This window comes from Acinonyx jubatus, chromosome E4, assembly GCF_027475565.1.
Source record: "Acinonyx jubatus isolate Ajub_Pintada_27869175 chromosome E4, VMU_Ajub_asm_v1.0, whole genome shotgun sequence".
NCBI lineage: Eukaryota > Metazoa > Chordata > Mammalia > Carnivora > Felidae > Acinonyx > Acinonyx jubatus.
The window spans coordinates 54,782,721-54,806,668 of NC_069395.1; the positions used below are offsets into that span (position 1 = coordinate 54,782,721).

The 23,948-nt window shown below is 50.1% G+C and overlaps 1 protein-coding gene across 1 annotated transcript; it reads left to right on the forward strand.

The window, feature by feature from the left end:
* Window positions 1-4,423: 4,423 nt before the first annotated feature.
* On the forward strand, window positions 4,424-16,124 carry MYOC (myocilin). The gene is made up of 3 exons (XM_015062273.2): window positions 4,424-5,102; window positions 12,514-12,639; window positions 14,796-16,124. The coding sequence occupies exons 1-3, from the start codon at window positions 4,541-4,543 to the stop codon at window positions 15,578-15,580; spliced, it is 1,473 nt and encodes a 490-aa protein (XP_014917759.1). The 5' UTR covers window positions 4,424-4,540; the 3' UTR covers window positions 15,581-16,124.
* The last annotated feature ends 7,824 nt before the right edge of the window (window positions 16,125-23,948 follow it).

The window sequence follows — 23,948 nt, forward strand, 5'->3', positions numbered from 1 at the left end:
CTGTCAGGACACAAACGATTGACGGGATTAAGCCTGGCCTTTAGAGAAAAGAAGAAAGGGGGCACCTGGAGGCCAACTCTTGATTTCAGCTTGGGCCATGATCTCACGGTCCCGAGATCAAGCTGGGTGTTGGGCTCTGTGCTGGAAGCATGGAGACTGCTTGGGATTCTCTCTCTTTCTCTTTCTTTCTCTCTCTCTCTCTGACCCTCCCCTGCACGCACTCTCTCAAAATAAATAAACATTAAAAAAAAAAACCCTTCTAAAGAAAAGATGAAAGAACAAAGAGTAAAACAAAAGATCTAGTTAAAAAGCAACTAGGGGCACCTGGGTGGCTCAGTCGGCTAAGCATCAGACTCTAGGTTTTGGCTCAGGTCATGATGTCACAGTGTCGTGGGTTGGAGCCACGCATCCGGCTCTGTGCTGGCAGAACTGGACCCTGCTTGGGATTTTCTGTCTCCCTCTCTCTCTCCCCTTCCCCCACTCACTCTGTCTCTCTCAAAACAAATAAATGAACTTACAAAAATTAAAAAAAAAAAAAAAGGCAACTAGAACATTGCACGTATTTAAATCAGCCCAGCCTGTCGGCGTGGACACTTCGACCCTCTTCTAAGTCCACTTTTTCTTTGGAATCTCAGGAAACTCTTAAGAGATAACTAATTTGGATCATTTTAAGAATAAAATGAATATAGGATACATCACCAGTTCAGAGATGGGTGACAATTTTGTAAAGTCAGGCATACAAGGATACTGTGTCCCAGCTCCCAATACCTTAGCAATCACTGCTCCCCCCAACCCTGGCTCTTCCAGCCAGATCTAGGACAGTCCCGGGGACACAGGCCTGGTGCTCTTTCTCAAACAGGGCTGTTCTTTGATCTTTTGAATAAATCTCACTTTTTCTTTCTGTGCTTCTTCTTGTATCTCCATACCCTACCCCCTACCAATACCCTGTGGAAATCCTACCCATCAATAGCTGTAGCGAAGGAAAGGTACCCACGAAATAATCCCATTTGAGGCTATCTGTGTGCATTTGGGGGAGGGGAGTGTGCCCCCGGCAAAGTTTCCTCTCCAGCTGGGGGATCCCTGCCAGCAGGGAGCTGCCCAGAGTGTCCTGAACAGCCTACGGGACGGTGCCACTCGCTTCGTGTTCCTTCCTTGGGGCCCTCTTTCTCTTTATGGCGGCTTGAATTTTGCATCCATGCATGCATCCACTGAAAACGTATCGAGTGCTTGTATCCGGCAGACAGCGGGGACAAAATGGTGAACAAAGTGGTCACAGCCTTACTTTCATGGGGGTTACGTTTTCTCCTGGAAGAATTGCAGGAGAAAATGAGTAGCCAGCCGGCCGAAACCCAACACTAAATGAACAAAAAGAGACACAGCCTTGAACGGAACTGAAGGAGGCGCCTTACTAATGCCGCTCCCCAGCGCCCCCTGCTGCCTCCGTCTTGCACAGGAGGCCCCCGGCCCGCACCTTCCATGCCTGCTCCAGCAAAGGACACCAGTTTGCACTTGGCGGACACACCCCACGAGCGTCTTCCTGGCTGCTGGCAGCATCTGAGCTGGAGGCTCCCTGGCTCCAGGCTCCAGAAAGGAAATGGCCACGGAACACAGTCTAACAGCGAATCTGGAGTGCACAGTGTTTCCTCGGAGGAAAAGGGGCCTCAGGTTCAGGCCAATACCAGGAGGTGGGGGCGGTGAGGAGTGGGGCGCTGGCCCCGAGAGGGTGGTGACAGGCAGGAGGGTGAAAAGAGCACACCAGATGTTTATTGCTGCTCATGGGCCGGGACTGTGCTTGTCTGCAGTGAGCCCCTTTCTCTGCTTTTAGGAGAGTAATTTGATTTGATGAAAGACTGCAGTTTCATAACATCAGCTGTGAAAACCGAAGGATGTGCATGAGTTTTCCCTCATGAAGGCCTTTATTTAATGTGAATATAGGAAGCTAGCTCATTTCCTAGAGCGTCAGTTCCTGGAAGAAGTGACTGGAGTCTTTCATACCTTCTGGGCAACTCCTGGGCACTTGGGTGGATGTGGCTTATGCAAGACGGTGGAAAACCTCAGAATCAGAAGACCTCAGTTTCCTCTCTGGCTCTACCGCTCGTTGGTAATTTGACCCTGGGCACATCTTCTCCTTCCCTGGGCCTTAGTTTTCTCATCTGCTAGTGTCCTTGTGGCTCAAGCCCCATGAAGGCTTTGAAAAGGCAGGCAGCCAGGCAGAGCTCCAGCAGCTGAAGCCCAGTGGGGGATGCGGGGGGGGGGGGGGTATGTGAACCCCACAGCCACGTTTTCTTTTCCTGAGCATTTGCCAGGGCCCATAAAGAGCACTGGGTTGGGGGGGGGGGCGATGGTAGCTCTCCCCTGGCGTTCAAAACCTGGGTTGGACCAAGTGAAAATGCGGGGATTGTTCAACTCTTCACCCCCCCCGACTGGCACCCACGAGGCTCCTCAGCGACTGTGTGACACGACTTTTGTGCCATGGACTGGCCTGCAGCGCAGGGGAGATAAAGGAAAGGAGAGGATGGAGTGTGGGCCAGAAAGATGAAGCTGCAGTAAAGCGCAGTGGGAAGTGACCAGTGGGAAGAGGCACGGCAACTTTGGGCTGTGCACTCCTGGGTTGTACCAGGCAGTGCTGTCGCCTGGAAAGGAGCTCAATCCAAGAGAAGTCAGAACACGGGACCCGACGTCTCTATTGTTTCTTTACAAGCAGAGTGATCCTGAGCAAACTGAAGGCAGGAAAATTACTTAATGTTTTTCTTTATCCAGAACTCCTTTCCTCTGTGGATCGCTCCCCTAAGGAACAATCTTAGTTCTCTTAACAGGAAGAAAACATTCCTGAGAGTAGAGCCGAACAGACTTGAACCAGTTCTCGCTGACTATTTTGGTAATGTTTATTATCGGATTCGGGAACCATTTTGGTAATGTTTATTATCGGATTCGGGAATGGAGAATAGGACCATCTAGTCAGCAGTAAACAGGCACCCATTTGTAAATGTCTCAAGTTCAAGTCTGACTCTAGAACCAGATACGAATAGAATCTTTAAAAAAAATTTTTTTAACATTTATTTATTTTTGAGACAGAGAGAGACAGAGCATGAACAGGGGAGGGGCAGAGAGAGAGGGAGACACAGAATCAGAACCAGGCTCCAGGCTCTGAGCCATCAGCCCAGAGCCTGACGCGGGGCTTGAACTCACGGACTGCGAGATCGTGACCTGAGCTGAAGTAGGACGCTCAACCGACTGAGCCACCCAGGCGCCCCAAGACCTTGTTTTTAAAACGTCAACAAAGATGGCTGGCTGGCTCAGTAGTACAGCATGTGACTCTTGATCTCAGGGTTGTGAGTGCAACCACATATTGGGTGTGGAGTCTGCTTAAAAAAATTAAGTGTTAATAAATGACATGCATATTTCAAATTTTCAAAATATTTTGATAGTAGTATTTCAATATCTTGTGCTTCCTTTGCAGTCCTATAAATTTTACACATTTAATAACATCTTCCTGGGGGCATGGGTGGCCCAGTCGGTTACGCATGCGACTCGATTTCAGCTCAGGTCATGATCTCACGGTTCTTGAGATGGAGCTGTGTTGGGCTCTGCACTGACAGCCCAGAGTCTGCTTGGGATTCCCTCTTCTCTCTCTCTCTCTGCCCCTCCCCCACTCGTGCTCTCTCTTTTCTTTCAAAATTAATAAATAAACCTTAAAAATAACAAAAACATCTTCCTGAGAAGGGTTCCATAGATTTCATCAATGAGAATTGAGGTGATTTTGCACACACACACACACACACACACACACTTGGTAAGAACTAGTCTAGAGCCTATCACTGACTTAGGTGCCTGATGTGCTGAGACCAGAATTAGGAGGTTCTCCCAAATACACACCCACACTTGTTGTAAAGCTCGGGGCAAGGGAGGAATTCTGCTTCCAACTGCTTTTACAGGATCGCTGCTCCCTGAAGCTGGGCGGCATGCTGCCCTCGTGTTCTGGCTGGCTGTTAGGTGTCTCTGTCACTGCCACAGGGACAGAGGGACTGTGTCTTAGGAACAGTCTGCATCCCCTGTTTCTAGCACAGTCCGTGACACAGAGCAGGTCTCAATAGAGTTTGCAGAGTAAATGGAAATACAAACCAGAAATAAATCCTTATTGAAACTGACACACAAGTAGTTCCCGTCGGATGAAGTAGGCGCGTGTGAATGCGTGGGCACAAGACAGGGTGGGAATATGGGGGAGAATATCAGAGGGATACGGGGTGCATAAAGCAAGACGTTCTTTTTTCAAAGAAATTCAAAACAGACTTCTGGAGTGTCATATTCTAAGAGTTTTTGCTGGCCGTGAGAAAACAATTCCCCTGTGCATGGCCCCACCCAGCCTCACGTGGCCACCTCCCCCCTCCAGTGCAGGGGTGGCTCTCCAGTATATATAAATCTCTGTGAAGCCAAGGCATGCACCGGCAGGGCCACCCATCCAGACACCTCCCAGAGGAGGAGAGCTGTCCTGGGGAAGCCTTGCCCGGTCTCTGCACATCACTGCCGCTGCAGGCCCAAGATGCCAGCCATCCAGCTGCTACTTCTGGCCTGTCTGGTATGGGGTTTAGGGGCCAGGACAGCCCAGCTCCGGAAGGCCAATGACCGGAGTGGCCGATGCCAGTACACCTTCAGTGTGGCCAGCCCCAACGAGTCCAGCTGCCCCGAGCAGGGCCAGGCCATGTCAGCCATCCAGGACCTGCAGAGAGACAGCAGTGCCCAGCGGGCAGACCTGGAGTCCACCAAAGCCCGGCTCAGGTCCCTGGAGGGCCTTGTCCACCAGCTGACCCTGGACGAGGCTGCTGGGCCCTCGGCGACCCAGGAGGGGCTGCAGAGGGAGCTGGGCGCCATGAGAAGGGAGCGAGAACAGCTGGAAAGCCAAAACAGGGAGCTGGAGGCTTCCTACAGCAACCTCCTCCGGGACAAGTCAGCTCTGGAGGAAGAGAAGAGGCGACTGAGGGAAGAGAACGAGGATCTGGCCCAGAGGCTGGACAGCAGCAGCCAGGAGGTGGCAAGGCTGAGAAGGGGCCAGTGTCCCCAGGCCCGCAGCACCCCTCAGGATGTGCCATCAGGTTCCAGGGAAGGTAAGAATGTGGGGTGAAGGGGTCCCCGAGTCCAAAAGGTGGCATGGCTCATAGTGACCTGTTACAGGTGGTCCAGGCTTGCTCTCCCGCCCTCCCCTCTCTCCCGGAGGCTGCACGTCCAGCACGAGGCAGACGAATCCAGGGGAGCAATCAGCCTCACAGGTTACTAGTCATCTCGCTCCTGGGAGCTCTGTTCAGGTCAGCGGTCCCGAGCTCTTGTGGCTTCCGGGACAGTTCTCACAGTGACGGTAAAATGAGAAATAGGAGACCAGGTGAGACGTATATGTAGATGATCAGTAGAAGGTTCCCAACTAGGCTTTTTAGAAAACTACCCCTTCGGTGGATCTTTCTTTGGAGACTGTGATTCCTGCCTCTTGTTGTTAAAATGACCTGACAATCGATTTAGGAAATCATGATAGACGGTGGGGATTTTTTCATGTCCTTTCTTGGCAAAATAAAGAGGTGGTGACTCTTTGTCGGGTTCCTCAATATGTTGTCTTTGCGAATTTTCGGCCTCTTTGCCCAATCCGAGGACCTCTGCTTTTAAGTCACCAGGCAACTCCTTGAGGTGGCTCTTTCTAAGATGCTGGGCTGTTCGTCCTTGTTCCTGCTTGAAGGTGAGTCCGTGAGTGTTGGCTGCAACGGGGGGCACACTTTCCCCATTAGTTGGGAAGATAGTATTTGTGTCACTTTTTTTGAAGCTGTGCTCCCAAATATTCACTGTTGGAGAAGTTTTCCAATCGGGAGGAAACAAGCAAGGAAATCCAGCTGTGGGACAGTTAGTCCAGACTCTTCAGAGATGTCACCATCAAGAAAGAAAGGGGACAGGTGGATTGTTCTAGATTGAAGGAGGCTAGAGAGATGCGGTGGCCAAATGCAGTGCCTGGCTCTGGACTGGCTCCTACATCCAGGGGAAAAAAAGCTACAAGGGACAGGCTTGGAATCACTGATGATATTTGAATATCGGCTGCTTCTACGGTCATGCTATTGATGACTGCTCAGTTTCTTGGGCGAGAGATGGTGTGGTGGTTAGGGAGAGTATCTTCCGAGAGTACATACTCAAGTCCTTAGGGGAAAGGTGTCAGAATGGTTGCAATTTCCTTTCAGGCGGTTCAGCAAAGACTGTAAATATGGAAAGAGTGACAGAAAGGAAGGTAAAAAAATGCACCAAAGTTTTCACAACTGGTGACTCTCTGTGAACAGCACGTGGCGAGGAGGGGGGGACTTATTGTACTATTCTTTCAACTTTTCAAAAGGCTTGGAGATCAGAATAAAACAATGGGAAATTATTTTCTAAAAAGGCTTTCTACATAAAAGGCAAAGTCTGCAAATAAGCGAGACTGACAAACATCAAAGCCTGTATGTGACCTTGGGCAAGTCCTTTACCCTCTGGACCTTGACTTCTTACCCCTTACGTGCTAATGAGAATGTCTACCGTGAAGGATGTTTGTGGGGCTCACGAAATAACTCTAAGGTGGAAAGGATTTTTAAAGACCCCTTATTGCTGTAGTTGGAAGAGATTTGATGCTAAATTTTACAACAAAAGAAAATGAGGCCCGAAGGGCCCCGGGTTGCTTGGTGATCAGTGGTTGCACTAAAACTTGCTGAACTCGAGTCTTTGAGCACAAATAAAAGAATTAGTATTAATAGGAACATTATGAAGATTACTTATTTCAGACTGTTAAGCGAATGGAGTCACATTCTCAACAAAAACCCGTGTGTGTGTGTGTGTGTGTGTGTGTCGAAACAGAGGCAAATAAACAGCCTTGTATTGTTCTGTGGTCATTTAACAAGCCTTGGGGAATTTATGAGATGTGTTCTCTAATTTTACATTTCTTTTTGTTCTTTCCAGCTACTCTACTTTTGAAATAAGGACAACAGCCCATTAGAGTGAACTCCAAGCTTGGAAACTCTTTTTAGCCATGGGTTTTTTTTTCATGAGCAGGAAATTACATTAGCACAAGAACGTAGAGCTGCAAAAGTGGCCTGGAAAACATCTGATCCACTGGCTCATTTGTGCAGATGTGGAAACTGAGGCCCAGAGCTGGTCCATGGCCACCTAGCCAGCTAAAGGCAGAGCCAAAACTCAAATTCAGTTCCTCCCCTTCCTGAGGTCCAGCAGCCCTTCAGGGACCCTGAGGTGACCCCTGGTTTATAGAACCTAATGGTAAAAAACAGGAAGTGTGCATTTAAACATCAGGGAAAGAAATGTTTGGAACCAAAGATAGGCTTCGAGGTCTTAAATCTGAGGGTAAAGAAAGGGCTTTCTGGGCAGCTGGAGGTTAAGTGCGGCTGTGCTCAATGCAGGGGCAGCAAGAACTGAGGGCGAGGGCAAGGGAGGCTGTGAGAGCCCAGCCCAGGGAGGCCACAGAAGGTGGACTTTTTCTTCGTCTGCCATTCAGACTGTCACCACCGCTGTCTTTATGGTGTAACTGTTACATAGAAAAAAGATCTTCTTAGAATCACAGAAACCCCTTGTTCATGTGTGTGTATGTGTGTGTGCGTGTGTGTGTGCGCACACGCGCGCATGTGTGAGAGAGTTGAGATAGTATATATACAACTTTGTCGTAATAATTTTGCAGCAAAGTGTCTGGAAACCTATTAAATAAGCCCCAAGAGAAAAACACAGATTACCACAAGATCTCTCAGAGTCAGTTAGTAGTGTCCCAAGAGAAGCCCACTTTTCCCTTTACTTTGCGTCTGCTTCAGTCTGTACTCCCCAGAGAGAAGCCTGGGGTGGGGGCTTTTATGCACTGATTTACGTGGGTCTAATCCCAGGGAGATCAGGAATCAGGGGCAGGGGAGAGTGAGTCAGAGAAGGAAAGCGAGCACATAAGGAGGGAGGGGGCATTCCCCAGTGGGTCCCCACAGTGGATGGTGGAGGCTTGACCCCACCAAGCCCTGCCAGGGAGCTGTGTAGAACGAGGGCACCTGGGTGGTTCAGTCAGTTGAGTGTCCGACTTCAGCTCAGGTCATGATCTCACGGTTCGTGAGTTCGAGCCCCGCGTCGGGCTCCGTGTGGGCAGTGAAACTCCTGCTTAGGTTGGGATTCTCTCTCTCCCTGTCTCTCTCTTTCCCTCCCCACTTGTGCTCTCTCTCAAAAATGAATAAACATTTTAAACAAAGAAAAAAAGAATGCAGCCGAAGGAGGGAGCATTCATTTGTGGATCCCGCTCCCACGATGCACAGATGTGTGCACCAGACTGGCTCTTGTGGAGTCAGAGAAGCTGGGGCAGGGCAGCGGAAGCCAGGTCCCGGCCGATGACACCTGCACACGACAGGCTGCCACGGCAATGGCTGGGAAAAGGTGGGCAGGACATGGAGGAGGAGCACCAGAGGTGTTCAAGGCAAGGGCTGCAGATAGCAATCCCCTGTGGGGGTGACCACGCAGATGAGAGGTAGCGGGCAGAAGCAGGCAGCACGCTGAGCGCAGTAAATGCGTCGTGACGAAGGGCTTCTTGCGCTCCTGCTGCCCTACTGTTTTAAAACGCCGTTTAATGATTATAACGTTTACCCGTACATAATATTTTGGCATGCACATTGATCCCAGAGACAGTACATGTTGGCGTAACACCCGGGACATTAGTCTGCTGGCTAATCTTCACTTTCCTGGGAGTTTCTGGCTTAAGCTCCCTAGAATGTGTCTGCAAAGCAGAGGTAAGGGACAAAGGGTAGAGCATGCAGAAATTTTCCAGAATTTTGCAATAGGCATGAACTTCTCAACCACGGAAGGACTGAATCTTAAGAGAAACAAACAAATAAAAGCCCTAAAAATTTTTTAGCTATTGGATACAATACAGCCCTTAATATTTTCATAACCTCTTTTTGTTTTCTCCCCACGTACGGAAGGAAATGTGAGCGATTTTTCAACATTCCAGAGAAATTTTGATTTTGACACATTTTTATCGAGGACATTTCGTTTATAGTTTGAACTAAGAATACTGAGGCTCAGAGAGGTCGAGCAACTTGCCCAAAGTCACACAGCAGGGACGTGGCAAGCCCGAACTAGGAAGCTACGACTGGGGCCCAGTCCCAGTCCCGGCTCCTTCACACAGCTGCTTCCCACCTTTGCCCCCCCCCCCCCCATGCATCCTCTCCCACAGGCCTCTGTCTTCATGCCAGACGGCTCTGCCCTGGGAGCTCACCATTGCCAGATGCTCCTGGCTGAAACAAGCAAGAAGCAGCCAGCTGACTTGTCAGCCTACCATCCCACCTGCCAACCGAGAAAGGGCCTTGCTGTCGTTCTGGAAGCCATTCCCTGACTTAATGCTTCACTATGATTCTCATTTACTGCTAAGAAAGCAAGTGAGGTGTGGTTCTGGCAAAGAGGGAGGAGAGGCGTGGGGATGGGGCAGAGAGACAGGGGAGAGAGAGGAAGAGAGGGAAGGGGGACGGAGGAAGAAAAGGGCCCTCTGCGCAGAGCTGTGAGGACCTCGGTGGGACCAGGAAAGGAACTCAGCAGCAGCCACACACCGGGGCCACCTCTTCTTTGGCAGCTGGCCAGAAGCCTGGGCTCCCTAGTGTGTGCCACCTGGGAGCTGTGCGTGCCACCCGCTGGCATCTGAGCTCGAGTCCAGGAGTGAGTCACTCCCCCCAGTTCTGAGCAGCTTGTCTGAAGCTGCTGGAAAAGCCTCAGGTACGGGTCTGCGTCCAGTCAGGGCATAGACTCCATGCTGCGGGTTATGTCATGGCCTTTTAGTGTTTATTTTATTTTTTAATTTTTATTTATTTATTTTTATATGCTTGAGAGAGAGACAGAGAGAAAGACAGAGAGAGAGAGACAGAGAGAATTAGTGGGGGAGGGGCAGAAGGAGGGAGAGAATCCCAAGCAGTCCCCACGCTCAGCTCAGCTGGGAACCCGACTGGTGACTGAAACTCACCGCCGTGAGATCATGCCCTGAGCTGAAATCAAGAGTCAGATGCTTAACCAACTGAGCCCCCCAGGTGCCCCAGGGCCTCTTTTTTTTTTTTTTTAATGTTTATTTTTGAGAGAGACAGAGTGTGAGGGGGAGGGCAGAGAGAGAAGGAGACACAGAATCCGAAGCAGGCTCCAGGCTCTGAGCTGTCAGCACAGAGCCCGATGCAGGGCTTGAACCCATGAGCCATGAGATCATGACGTGAGCAAAAGTCCAACGTTTAACTGGCTGAGTCATCTAGGCGTCCCCGCCAGGGCCTCTTAATAGAAAGAATCAGGTAGAATGAAAGCACAATATGAGCTGAATAAGTAAGCTCTACCTGGCACCTTCGGGCTGAGGGAAGGTCCCAGAGGAAGGACAAACTTGGACCAGGTCAGGCCTCACAGAGGAAAGTGAGGGCCAGCCCATCGGATAGCAGAGAAGCTGGCCACTTTGTCCAGGCTGGAGCCGAATGGCCGTCTCCGGAGGGTGACCGTGGTGTGGGACACTGGGGTCAGGGACGGCTGCGGAGCCAGCTGGGGGCCTGTAGAGGAGGCCGGCAGAGCACGGAGGGCCTCTGCAGGGACTCTGGGTTCCGTGTTGACAGGGCTGTGGAAAGGTCATGATCGGGCCGAGGCTGCAGGGTCGCAGAGGAACCGAGTCTTGGCGGGGGCAGGACTCCACCAGATGTCCTCACCCTCACACGGCCAACCCAGCCTCCCTCCACACCACCCCCTCACAACTTCCTTCCACAATCTCCCCCCAGCGCCCTCTACTGAGGAAGCCTGACATCGTGCTCACTTGAAAGGAGAAATGCCTCGTTTTTCAGAAAACATATATGGAAGTGTGCATTTGGCACCGAGGGGCCATCAATTTATAACCGACCAACCTCCCCACCGCAGGGAGGAAAGGTTCACAATTGCCATGGCCTAGACAGACCCGGGTTCAAATCCTAGTCCCACCACTAACCAGCTGTGTGGCCTCGGGCAAGTTACTTAACCTCCCTGGGCCTCAGTTTCCTTTTCTGCAAAACAAAGAGAATATCGTCCGCATCAGGACTGTTATGTGGAAGAGAGGTAATGACAGCGAGCTCCTAGCACAGTCCCCGGCTCGCAAGAGGCACGTAGTAAGTGGTGGCAATAATTACATGAGGTGCGGACTGCAGCCCTAAAGCCTTCTTCCATTTTTTTTTAAAAGCTGTGAAAGTATCAGATCACATAAAGAACTTATATGAAACTGCTTCAAAAGGTGGAAAGAGCTATAAATACCTGTTAATCATCCCTCCTTGGGATCAGTTCTTTTCATCAGTGATCGGCTCCTGATCTGCTGGCCTCACCAGACATACCTGCGGTGGCTGCTGCTTTTTTGTTGGATCCAGGGACTCCTGTAGAACACTAACCCTAACCCAGAGTAGCAGTGTGTGACACGGTGTGGTAACTTTAGGTCTCACCAGTGTCTCCTACAACCCCCTTCCCTTCTCTATGCACAACCCCCGCCCCCGCCCACAAATTCCTATAGGAGCCCTGCACACTTTCTCCTGGTCCAAAACTGGTCTCAGAAAGGGTTCTGACAGCATATTTCAATTGACCATGTAGAGCTGAATGTATTACTTCTTATAGGAACATTTGCATCATGACCAGGAAGAACCTTATGTCATGCAGGGAGTTGTTAATTGTTGAATTTCAGGCATCCCAGAAAATGCTAAGGGCCTTCTGAATATCCCAGAATCACCTGCTAATAAATTAGACCCGCTAGTGGGAATTATTTTAAGGGGCACGAGCTTACTTTATTTTATTTTGAATACCCTACTCTGGGCTAGGCATGTCGCTATGCAATGTATTATTTGTGAGCTTTTTATCATGGAAATCTTCCACACATTCATAACAGTAGAGAGAACATGAACCCCAGTTCTGACAGCTGTCCGATGAGTTTTTTTTTTTTAATGTTTGTTTGTGAGAGAGGGAGAGAGAGTGTGAGCAGGGGAGGGGCAGAGAGAGAGGGAGACACAGAATCCAAAGCAGGCTCCAGGCTCTGAGCTGTCAGCACAGAGCCTGAGGTGGGGCTCAATGTCATGAACCGTGAGATCACGACCTGAGCCGAAGTCGGACACTCAACCGACTGAGCCACCCGGGTGCCCCAGAGGGAGACAGAATCTTAAGCAGGCTCCATGTTCAGTGTGGAGCCAACTCGGGGCTTGATCCCATGACCCCGGCTGGGGTCATAACCTGAGCCGAAATCAAGAGTGGGATACATAACTGACTGAGCCACCCAAGCGTCCCTTGTTATCTCCTTTTAAAGTTTTATTTATTTAATTAATCTTTACACCCAACATGGGGCTCAAACTCATGACCCCAGATCAAGAGTCACAGGCCCTCTGACTGAGCCAGCCAGGCACTATTTTAAAACAAATCTCAAACATCATCTTATCTCTGGAAGCCTATTTAAATACCATCCTCAACATAGTCATTGGGCCATTCTTCCTCATAGTACGAGTTTGTCTCTTTCTTTTAATATAGTTTCTAAATGGAACGTGGAGACCGTCAACTTCCAGGAACTGAAGTCAGAGTTAACTGAGGTTCCTGCTTCCCGAATCCTGAAGGAGAGTCCATCTGGCCATCCCAGGAGTGAAGAGGGAGACCCTGGTATAAAATTAAATTTCTTCCCTTTTGTACACACGTGGTCTTGATCCGTGACTAGCTCTGTGCTCAGAGCTGGTCAGCCCACTTTGGGGGGAGGGCAGGTCATCAATGAGCCCTGGCAGAGAGGAGGGAGGGGGGAGAGGAAGAGCCCCTCTCTGCCAGCTTTCCAGGGCATGCTGGCACGCGTCCACCTTTCCCTAGCAAAACCTTACATCTCATCACCCACGTGGGGGGTGGTGGGCTCAGCTGGGCTGCAGAGGGTGGAGGCTTAGGGAGGGGTGAGGGGTGGTGGGAAGAGGAGAGATATGTTTATTTCACCCACTTGATTGCCACATAGAATTATTTTTAAAAGAATTTTTTTTAATGTTTATTTTTGAGAGAGAGAGAGACAGACAGAACATGAGCAGGGGCGGGGCAGAGAGAGACAGGGAGACACAGAATCCCAAGCAGGCTCCAGGCTCTGAGCTGTCAGCACAGAGCCCGACACGGGGCTCGAACTCGTGAGCCGTGAGATCATGACCTGAGCTGAAGTTGGACGCTTAACCGCTTAACCAACTGGCTCTGTTACTAAAGGTATCTTTTCTGAACTTTGGGTCCTGAGGTATTGCCCCCTCTCCCAAGTGTTCCCTGAAAGCCTGACTTTAAGGCAAACACTGTGGTTTTCAGAAACTGTGACTATCCGTGTCACGGACAATTATTCCAAGCAGAAGAGCATGTATGGTGGTGGGAAGTTTTGAAATACCCAGAGTAGGGTTCCCTGAGACATGAGCCGCAGAGACTTCCCATTTTCTAGAAGGACATTGAGAAAAGCACAGAGATCCGTTGCATTTATTTCCACTGAATCTAAGTTTTCAACCATTTCTTCACTACATTTAAAAAATTATGTTCAGGTTTTATTGTATTTAAATGGTGCCTAAACTATGTGGTCCATTGGTTAGGGCTTGAAGAACTTCATTTTATAGAGTTTATTATAATGACTTGATTTTTGTTTCTTTTTTTTTTTTTTTTTAATTAAAAAAATTTGGGGGGGGGGGATGTTTGTTTATTTTTGAAGGAGAGAGAGAGAGCGTGAGCAGGGGAGGAGCAGAGAGAAAGGGAGACACAGAATCCGAAGCAGGATCCAGGATCTGAGCTGTCAGCACAGAGCCTGACGCGGGGTCAAACTCACGAACTGTGAGATCATGACCTGGACTGAAGTCAGACGCTTAACCGACTGAGCTACCCAGGAGCCTCTTGTTTCATTTTTCAAAATGAAGTAAATTAGACAGGAAAGTCATAAACAGTTGTATGATGAATACCCATGAGTTCCCACCCGGCTTAAATCAAATATTAGAAACACAGTTTGAAGCCCTCGGTACAGCCTTCATCTTTACAACTGACAGCGAGTAGGAGAAGTTCAATCCATACGACATATTGAGCACATAATATTTACTGGGCATTTACTCTATGCCAAGCACCTAACACGTATAATTACATTTAAAGTTTCCAACGTGTCTACTACCCAAAACACTATACCCCTTTCCAAATGAGAGAGCCGAGGTTGAGGGGGCTGAGGGACCTGAAAGTCACACAGCCAGCGGATAGCAGAGCCTGACTTTAAAAGTTTTTAATTGGGGCGCCTGGGTGGCGCAGCCGGTTAAGCGTCCGACTTCAGCCAGGTCACGATCTCGCGGTCCGTGGGTTCAAGCCCCGCGTCGGGCTGTGGGCTGATGGCTCGGAGCCTGGAGCCTGTTTCCAATTCTGTGTCTCCCTCTCTCTCTGCCCCTCCCCCGTTCATGCTCTCTCTCTGTCCCAAAAATAAATAAAAAACGTTGAAAAAAAAAATAAAAGTTTTTAATTTATTATTTATTTCTGAGAAAGAGAGAGTGCGAGCAGGAGAGGGGCAGAGAGAGAGAGAGAGAGAGAGAGAGAATCCCAAGCAGGCTCCATGATGTCAGCGCAGATCCCGACCTGGGGCTCGAACTCACAATACCGTGAGATCATGACCTGAGGCGAAATCCAAAGTCGGATGCCTACCTGGCGGAGCCACCCAGGTGCCCTGGCGGAGCCTGAGTTCAAACCCAGATGCTCTGTCTCCGGCCTTCTGGCTTTTACCGCTTCCACGTGGTGGAAAGGTGGTGGAAAGGCGTTTTACCGTCGGTTTGCCTTTCATTCACCAGGATGCGGAGAACTGGTTTGGGTAGGGGAGCCGCTCACCCTGAGGAGAGCTGAGACAATCACGGGCAAGTACGGCGTGTGGATGAGAGACCCGAAGCCCGCCTACCCCTACACCCAGGAGACCACGTGGCGAATCGACACCGTGGGCACGGACATCCGCCAGGTGTTCGAGTACGACCTCAGCAGCCAGTTCCTGCAGGGCTACCCTTCCAAGGTTCACGTGCTGCCCAGGCCGCTGGAAAGCACGGGCGCCGTGGTGTACCGGGGGAGCCTCTACTTCCAGGGGGCCGAGTCCAGAACCGTGATCAGATATGAGCTCAACACCGAGACAGTGAAGGCTGAGAAGGAAATCCCCGGGGCGGGCTACCACGGGCAGTTCCCGTACTCCTGGGGCGGCTACACGGACATTGACCTGGCTGTGGACGAGACGGGCCTCTGGGTCATCTACAGCACCCAGGAGGCCAAAGGCGCCATCGTCCTCTCCAAACTGAACCCGGAGAGTCTGGAACTTGAACGAACCTGGGAGACTAACATCCGAAAGCAGTCAGTGGCCAATGCCTTCATCATCTGCGGCCACTTGTACACCATCAGCAGCTACTCGGCACCCGACGCCACCATCAACTTTGCGTATGACACGGGCACAGGGCGCAGCAGGGCCCTGACTGTCCCCTTCAAGAACCGCTACAAGTACAGCAGCATGGTGGACTACAATCCCCTGGAGAAGAAGCTCTTTGCCTGGGACAACTTCAACATGGTCACCTACGACCTCAGGCTCTCCAAGATGTGAAAAGCCCCTCCTACCGGGAGGTGATGCGGAGGGCTCCTGAGGGGAGAGCCAGCCAGCCGAAGCCCACGCGGCTCTTCTCTGCTTTCTGAGCTTTCGTTACTAATCCAGAAGAATGCGCTTCGTCGCCACGTCTGTGTGGAAATAGCCACCGGGGGGTTTAGACGGTTTCACAATACATAGTCTTTTCTTCTGCCAGGTTTCACGGGGCTGTTGACCCAAAACAGTTCAAGTTTGGTGGTGAGTTGGGGCCAAAGCTCTAACGCATAGTCGTCTCATCGTGAAAACTACAAGGCTTTCTGTAAAAGGCCCTCCCTGGCTAAAAGAGGAGAGTTTGGGCAGAACAGCTCGCCCCGTCGTGGCGTCCAGGGTCATTCCCCGCACGTCGCACGGTTACCATTAGCCATGACACAAAGCGGCACTTCTAGAGGAGGGACAGCTCCTGTAATCTGTGAACATATGCATAGTCGGCTTCTAATGCTTCATGTGGGGTCCAGTGGGTGCCACATAACCTTTGCCCTGGGAAATAAAGTGATCTTACACACCATCCACCTTGAACTTTGTGGGATACTTTGCTTAGGAGGAGAGTATGGATTCCAACCATCAGATAATTCCTTTGGGTTGGGAGCTGTGATTGCCGGATGCTAAGGGTGTGTGTGTGTGTGTGTGCGTGTGCGCGCGCGCGCGCGCCTGCATGGCTGAGAGGCCTGCACCTGGTTTTGAGGTGCCACCCAGGATGACACCAGCCAAACAGTGGAATTCACCTCTCGCCCGCATCCCATCTCCTGGTGCTCGTGGCCTTTCCCAAACTGTCTTTTCGTCTTTCCCCAGCTCACCCTGTCTTCACCCTGGCTCTTGTTTGCTGTCATGGGCATGGATTTCATAAACCACAGCCTCAGGGGAGCAAATCTTATGCCACTAATTTTCAGTAACCGAACTTCATTGCCCTCTCGCGGTGCCATCGTACCTAATGGTAGAATACCCCGTCTTGCCCATTCAGCTTGGACTCTGTCCCACTAGCAGGTCTTCAGTCAACTCGGGTTTTCCCTCTTCCTCCTCCGGCTGGCACCTGTGCTCGAGAGAGCCAGGGTGTGGGCACGGGGGCACTGAGGGAGAGGAATCCGGCCAGGGGTTCCTATCACAGCTGCTTTTAGTCATCAGCGCAGGGTCCAGCATTTGCTGCCCACGCGCATGTCTCCGTATCCAGCTCCAGTCCCAGTGTCCTCCACATTCTGACGGCCAGCCCCATCAGGTGGCCTGCTTCTAGCCTGTTCTTGTCCCATCAGGAGCTCTCCTGCACCCCCGGAAACCCAGGGTGCTCAGGCCCTTTCTCCTAGATCGACCTCAGTTTCCCTTTTGCTCCTCTGTGGGTGCAGGGCCACTTCTCTTGGACCTTCGCCACCTACACAGGATTTACCTGGACACAAGAACAAGTCGCTCTGCCTTCTCATGCCCCAAATCGTGTGGGACACAAAGCCCTGACAGAAATGCTCTAGAATCTAAGCTCTCTTTTGCTCCCCTTTCCCTTTGCTTCCCCCAGGCTTTATGCAGCCAGCAGGGATGCGACAGTCGAGCCCTTTATTTATCTTCTCAAATACTGTTCATGAGACCAGGGCTCAGCCTTTGGATTTCCAAGAGTGCCAGCTCTTAAAAGTCAAAACCTTGACTTTATTTTTTTTAATTAAAAAAAAAATGTTTGTATAGGGGCACCTGGGTGGCTCAGTTGATTAAGCGTCCAACTTTGGCTCAGATCATGGTCTCACAGTTTGTGAGTTCAAGCCCCGTGTTGGGCTCTGTGCTGACAAACCTGGAGCCTGCTTCAGATTCTGTGTCTCCCTCTCTCTCGGTCCCTATCCTGCTCTCTCTCTCTCTTTCTCTCTCTCTCTCAAAAATAAACATTAAAATTTTTTAAATGTTTATTTTTGAGAGAGAGAGAGAGAGAGAGAGCGTGTGAGCACACACACAAACGGGGTCGGGGAGGGGTACAAAGAGTGTGCTTTGGGAAGTAAGATCAAGAATTTAACTTTTCTTCCCCTCTGAGAGTCGATCCTCATCCAGGCTATGCATGCCACGCCTGTGGAGGAACGGGTGTGATGTCTCTCCAAAGGTATATTCGTCAGCTCAGTCCACCATAACTAAGGGCCACGGATGGAGGGGCTAAAACAACAGGATTTTTTCTCTCACGGTTCCGGAGGCCAGAAGTCTGAGATCAGCGTGTCAGTGGACCTTGTAGATGCTGCCTTCTCCTTGTATCTAAACACCGTCTTCCTTCTCCTCTGTATGTGTGTGTCCTAATCTCCTCTTTTATAAGAACAACAGTCAAATTGGATAGGGTGCACCCCCAATGACCCAACTTTAACGCAGTTACCTCTGTAAAGGCCCTATCTATCTCCAAAGGTGGTCACATTGAGGTCCCAGTGGTTAGAGCTTTGACATATGAATTCGGTGTGGGGCACGCAATTCAGACCGTGACAACTAGATATCAGCCCTGCACCCCACTGACAGAAAGCCCAGAAGTAGGAATGCATGAACTCATTCACCCCTCTGAGCACCTGCGGCTGCCGGGTTTTTGAGTGAAAAGTGGAATGTGAGGAGACACCTTTGGGTGGGGAGACAGGGGAGGCAAATCCTGCTTGCACAGACCTGCCCAAGACTCCTGTTCTTTCCTTCTCTCAACTCCTGCCTCTGGGATAGAAGAAGGGGATGGACGAAGGAGGCACAGAGGGAAGAAGGAAACTCTTTCTTCGCTTAGCTTCCAGGACATTAGACTCTCCCTACATCACTGATTGCTCCTTCTTGACCTTTTTTGCTGGTTCCTCCCTTTGCCCTGTATTAGTCAGGAAACAGAACCAGCAGGAGGTACAGACGCTGGTAGGAAAAGAGATTTAGAATGAGAAATTGGCTCATGCCAATTGTAGAAGCTGAGAAGTCCCACGATCTGCCTTCTGCGAGCTGGAGACCCAGGACAGCTGGTGGTGTCGTTTGGTCCGGGTCCAAAGGCCTGAGAGTTGGGGGGGGGGGGGGGCGGCGGGAGTTGATGGCATAAATCCCAGTGCAGCAGGAGGGAAGACAGCTATCCACACTCAAGCAAGCAAGCAGGAAGCAAAAGGGGTGAATTCCTCCTACCTCCAGCTTTTTGCTCTATTCAGGCCTTAAATGGATTGGATGACGCCCACATGCACCGGGGAGGGCAGTCCACTTTACTGAGTCCGCTGAGCCAAAGGCTAATCTCGTCTGAAGATCCCCTCGCATCACACCCACAAATAATGTTTAATCTGGGGACTCTTGGGTCCAGTCAAGTTGACACATAAAATTAACCAGATAGCCTCGATCTCTTAAGATTGAAGTGTGTCTGGGCTCGATTTATGGTCTCCTCATGACCTACTCATTCTTCTGGTCTCAGCTAGTGTCATGGCTCTAAATGCCACATCTATGCTGATAACTGCCTCCCACCCCCGATTTATACCTTCAGCCCAAACCTTACCCCTAAACACCAGATTCATATATTTATTTGCACACTTGATCTCTCCACTTAAATGTCTATTAGGCAGGGGCACCTGGCTGGCTCAGTTGGTGAAGCATGCAACTATTGATCTTGGGGTTATGAGTTCAAGCCTCACCTTGGGTGTAGAGATTACTTAAAACCTCTTGGGTGTAGAGATTAAAAATAAAATCTTAAAAAAATTATCTATTAGGCATATCGAATCAGCAAAATTTGAATTTCTAAGTTTCCCTACCCCACCCCTCTCAATCCTGCCGAATCTGTTCTTCTAGGAGCTGGTGGAAATTCCATTCCTCCAAAATTGCTCAGGCCAAAACCCTTGGAGTCATCCTTCACTCGTCGCTCTCAAAACCCCACATCAAATCCATCAGAAACTTTTGCCGGTTCCATCTTCAAATATGTAACTGTAGAATCTGACCGCATTTCTCACCACACCAAATGCTAATTGTCCAGATTCCCATTGCCTTTTTCCTGAATGGCTACACAGCCTCTGAGGTGATTCTGTTCCTTCCTCCCAGCCAGCCTTCTCACAAAGCAGCCAGAATGACCCCATTAAACTATTAGGCAGATCGTGCCTCCTTCCATGGCCTCCCAGCTCAAAGTCAAAGTCAGAGTCCTTACAAAGTCCCCCATGATCTCTCCCACCACTGTGACTTCACCTTTTATGAATGTCCCCAATTCACTCTACTCCAACCAGGCTGCCCTGGCCTGATTGCCCTCCCCCGAATACTCCAGGCACACACTCTGACTTTGAGGCCCCTGCATTCCCTCTGACTAGATGTCTGCACACCTAACTTCCTCATAGGCTTCAAGTCTTTACTCAACTGAACCTTCCTACGGAGGCCAAACCAGATCTCCTATTTAAAACTACAACTTACCAGCTGTTTCCTCTGCTACTTCCAATCCTCCTGACCCGGTCTGATTATTTACAATTTTTCCTTTCCATTACATTTATCATCTCCTGACATATGATATAATCCATTGATTTTCAAGATTGTTTTAAATTTTATTTTCATTTTCTTCTAAGAGAGAGAGCAAGTGAGAGAGCATCGAGAGGGAAAGAGAGCAAGAGAAAATCCTAAGAAGGCCCCAATCTCAGTGTGGAGCCCAATGTGGGGCTCAGTCTCATGACCCTGAGATGATCTGAGCCGAAGTCAAGAGTTGGACACTTAAGTGACTAGGCCACCCAGGTGCCCCAACCACAGCCATTTTAAAGTCTTTTGTCATTTGCAGACAGTTGCTGTTTTACTCTGATGCTTTGCGGGGGGGGGAAAGTATTCCTGTCAAAGTGCTTCGTCTTCAAGGAAATGCAATAAAAAAATACTCTGACAGGTTTCTGATAACTAAGATCAGTTTGCCTCATGTGGGAGGGATAATAATAAACCTTAAAAATTTTTTTTTAACTTTTTATTCATTTTTGAGAGACAGAGTACGAGCAGGGGAGGGGCAGAGAGAGAGAGAGAGGGAGACACAGAAGCTGAAGCAGGCTCCAGGCTCTGAGCTGTCAGCACAGAGCCCAATACGGGGCTCGAACTCATGAGCTGTGAGATCATGACCTGAGCAGAAGTCTGACACTTAACTGACTGAGCCACCCAGGCACCCCAATAATAAACCTTTTAAGTGCTCTCCCAAGGCCACCTGCACAGTCTGAGACCTGTCCCTATTCTCCTTCCCCACCAGGAAAGTGAGCCCATTACATGGATGATATAAAGACATGTGAGGATTTGCCTCAGCTGTGGGACACCTAGCAGGCTTTGCTGGAGCATTCGTTTTGTGCTGTTGTTTCTTAGTAATCTCTACACTCGACATGGGGTTCAAGGTCACAACCTCAAGATCAAGAGTCAAATGCTCATCTGACTGAGCCAGCCAGGGGCCCCTGTTGGAGCATCTGTGAGAAAAAAAAAGATGAAGAGTGAAACCACGGAAAATTCAAGGCCCAGGCACTGCCATAACATTCTGGGAGTTGTCTGGTCAGGTGAGACTTGGGTTGTTCCACAAGCTGTGATCGGTAAGGTACAAGCGTATTCAATCCCTAAGAATGTGAAAGAGGTGCATGTCTTTGTAGGGATTTTGGAATTTGGAGGACTTTTGATCCCCACTTGGCACAGCGCCTCTGATCCTTATGCTCCCTGGGAAAGAGAGGGCACGTATGGGACAGGGCATCAGAGCAACAAGCCATCTTTGAGAAAGCAAAAATACCAGTGAAGTGGATCAAAGCTCTGGGCATCTCCCAAGCAGGGCTGTCGCTGAGTTACATGGGTCTGTGACTCCAGAAGGTGTGGGCTGGCCACTGGGGCAGAGAAAAACATAGAAGGAGAAAGTACCCCTAGGATCTTGGTCTCAGCTCTGAAAGGGGACAGAGACCCACGTACCCCCATAGAGGACCAGCTCCTGGCAGTGCACACAGCACTCCTCCGGGTAGAGCCTCTCACACAGCAGCCGGTAGGCTGGGCTCAGAGCGGCCTGGCTGGTGATTATCATGAGCCCTGGCCGTCCACTCTTTGCACTGATGGCTCTGACACTGCACAGGATGGATGACCGTGAATGAGCCTATGGGGTCAGGCTACGTAGAAAGACATCTGGGGGCATCTGCAAGAGCCTGAGGCAGTCCTCACTGTTCCCCATGTCTCAGCTCACGAGGCGTTGACATCCCCTGGCAATTAGGAAGCTGATGCCCTAACTCGGTAAGAACCCCATCTGCTGACTCTTCAGTAGATGCAGCAGATTGGGTGCACAGAAGGAGTGGCCACCACATGGCCCGGTAAGGTGGCGTGTTGGCAAGGATGTCAGGTTGCCCTTGAAGTTCTGTGACATGGTTAATGCAGTAGAAGCACGTCCTGTTTTCAATAATGCCCAAGGCAACTACCAAAATAATCTGGGGCCGTCCAGCAGAGTTCCCAGCTGATGAGGGATCAACAAACTGGTTATATGGGCCCCCTCCTTCTGCGGGAGGGCTCCGAAGATGCCTTGGCTTGTGTGGACAATGCGTGTGGCCTAAGCCAAGCTTTCCCCTGGAGCCATGCCAACCAAGCTGCCACCCTTAGGGGAGAAAAACTAACGACCATGGGTAGATACCCTCATCAACTAGACAGCCATTGGGGGTCACATTTCAAAAGTCGTGACTTGGAAGACTGGGCAATAGAACATGACATTGAACAGCGGTTCTGTCTCCCCTATGACACACAGGCAGCAGGGTTGGTAGAGAGAAACAATGGAATATTAAAAGAAGATCAAATTACTAACGATGGTCAGGTGGATTAAAGTTCTGTCCCAGTCTTAATACACTCGAATGGTCAACCAGTAGGGCCTTTTGTCCCATATGCCGGACCAGAGACCCCATGGAGGCACACAACACTGTAAAGGTATGGAAGCCATTACGCAACTCTTACCATGTATGAATGTGCTATGCTGCCGAGAACACCAAGCCCCGTCACACCTGGGGAAGGAGTTATCTACTGGAATGGGATGTCCCACCAGGATGGACGAATTACTTGGGACTGCTGGGTGATGGGGGAGTACTCAGTCTCCAATGGGATCTGCTCTCAAGATCTATTGAAACATACCCTCTCTGATGGAACATGCACCATCAAAAGAAGAGAGAAGGGAGGGGTCCTGGTCTGGACTATCTCAACCCAAGTTCATCTCCTCCCCTCTGGCAGTGCTGCCTTCCCTGGCCAGCACTTATGGTAAGTACAACCAGGTTACGTTTCTAAAGTTGCCACCTCCCTCTCCTCAAGGCCAGGTGGGAATGTTCTGTCTTTGCCTGATATGATCACTTGGCCACCATCTTTGATCCCTCCATAGTCCTGTTGGGAACACATAGAGAAGCCCTTATTAAAGTGACCTATCAAGTCTTAAATAATAACCAACAAAGCCTGTCCTTACCAAACACTGAAATGACTACATTATTCGGGCAGAATATTGTGTGTTCATACCTGATGAGTCTGCTAAGGTGTCATCTTTATTTTTTTAAATGTTTATTTTTGAGAGAGAGAGTAGGAACAGGGGTGGAGCAGAGAGAGAGACAGACACAGAATCTGAAGCAGGCTCCAGGCTCCAAGCTGTCAGCACAGAGCCCGACACACAGATCAAACTCACAAACTGCGAGATCATGACCCGAGCTGAACAAAGTTGGATGCTTAACCGACTGACCACCTAGGCGCCCCGAAGGTGTCATCTTTACTAAATCACATGACACAAGTGAACACCCTGAATGATCCGACTTCCAGCTTAGGGAACTTGGTAAATCAGGGATTCAGCTTATAGACTCCTGTAGAAAAATTTGTCACTGATTTGGGGGAGTCATCGTGTTCATCTGTGATTTCCCTTGCATGTACCTGTATTGTTGCTGTGTCATCTGCCTCCAGTGCACCAGATAACTGCCACAGGAGCCACCCCACGCTAGTGAGATCCCTTGTTGACCACTCGGCGTCCATTGCAAAAGAGTGGGGCTTGCGAGATTGTAAGAACTCGTCACGAGGAGTGGAGTGTCGGGGAAAGTCATCAACAAGATGTGACCGCCGTTGCCCGTGAGCTGGCCCCGGCACAATCAGAGGCTCCTCACCTCCTTCCCTCGTGCTTGGAATGTGGGTTCTGTTTGTCTTCCCATTCCCAGAGGCTGCTCCGAGGACAAAGCCTTGAGACGGTGTTGTGGTTTTGAAAAGACCCGCATGGCAGACGTCACCAAGCCCAGGTAAGGCCCCTTATAAACTTTTGAAGATGTGGCAAGTAGTTGCAAGTATCCGTTTGTCTTGCTGCCACCCAAGACAAGCCTTGTGTGCAAGTTCCCTTTGCTCATGAAACCTGCCACCTACCAGCCCAGGGTGGCTGGCCTCTCTTCTCATCTTTCCCTGCCTTCTGAACGCACGG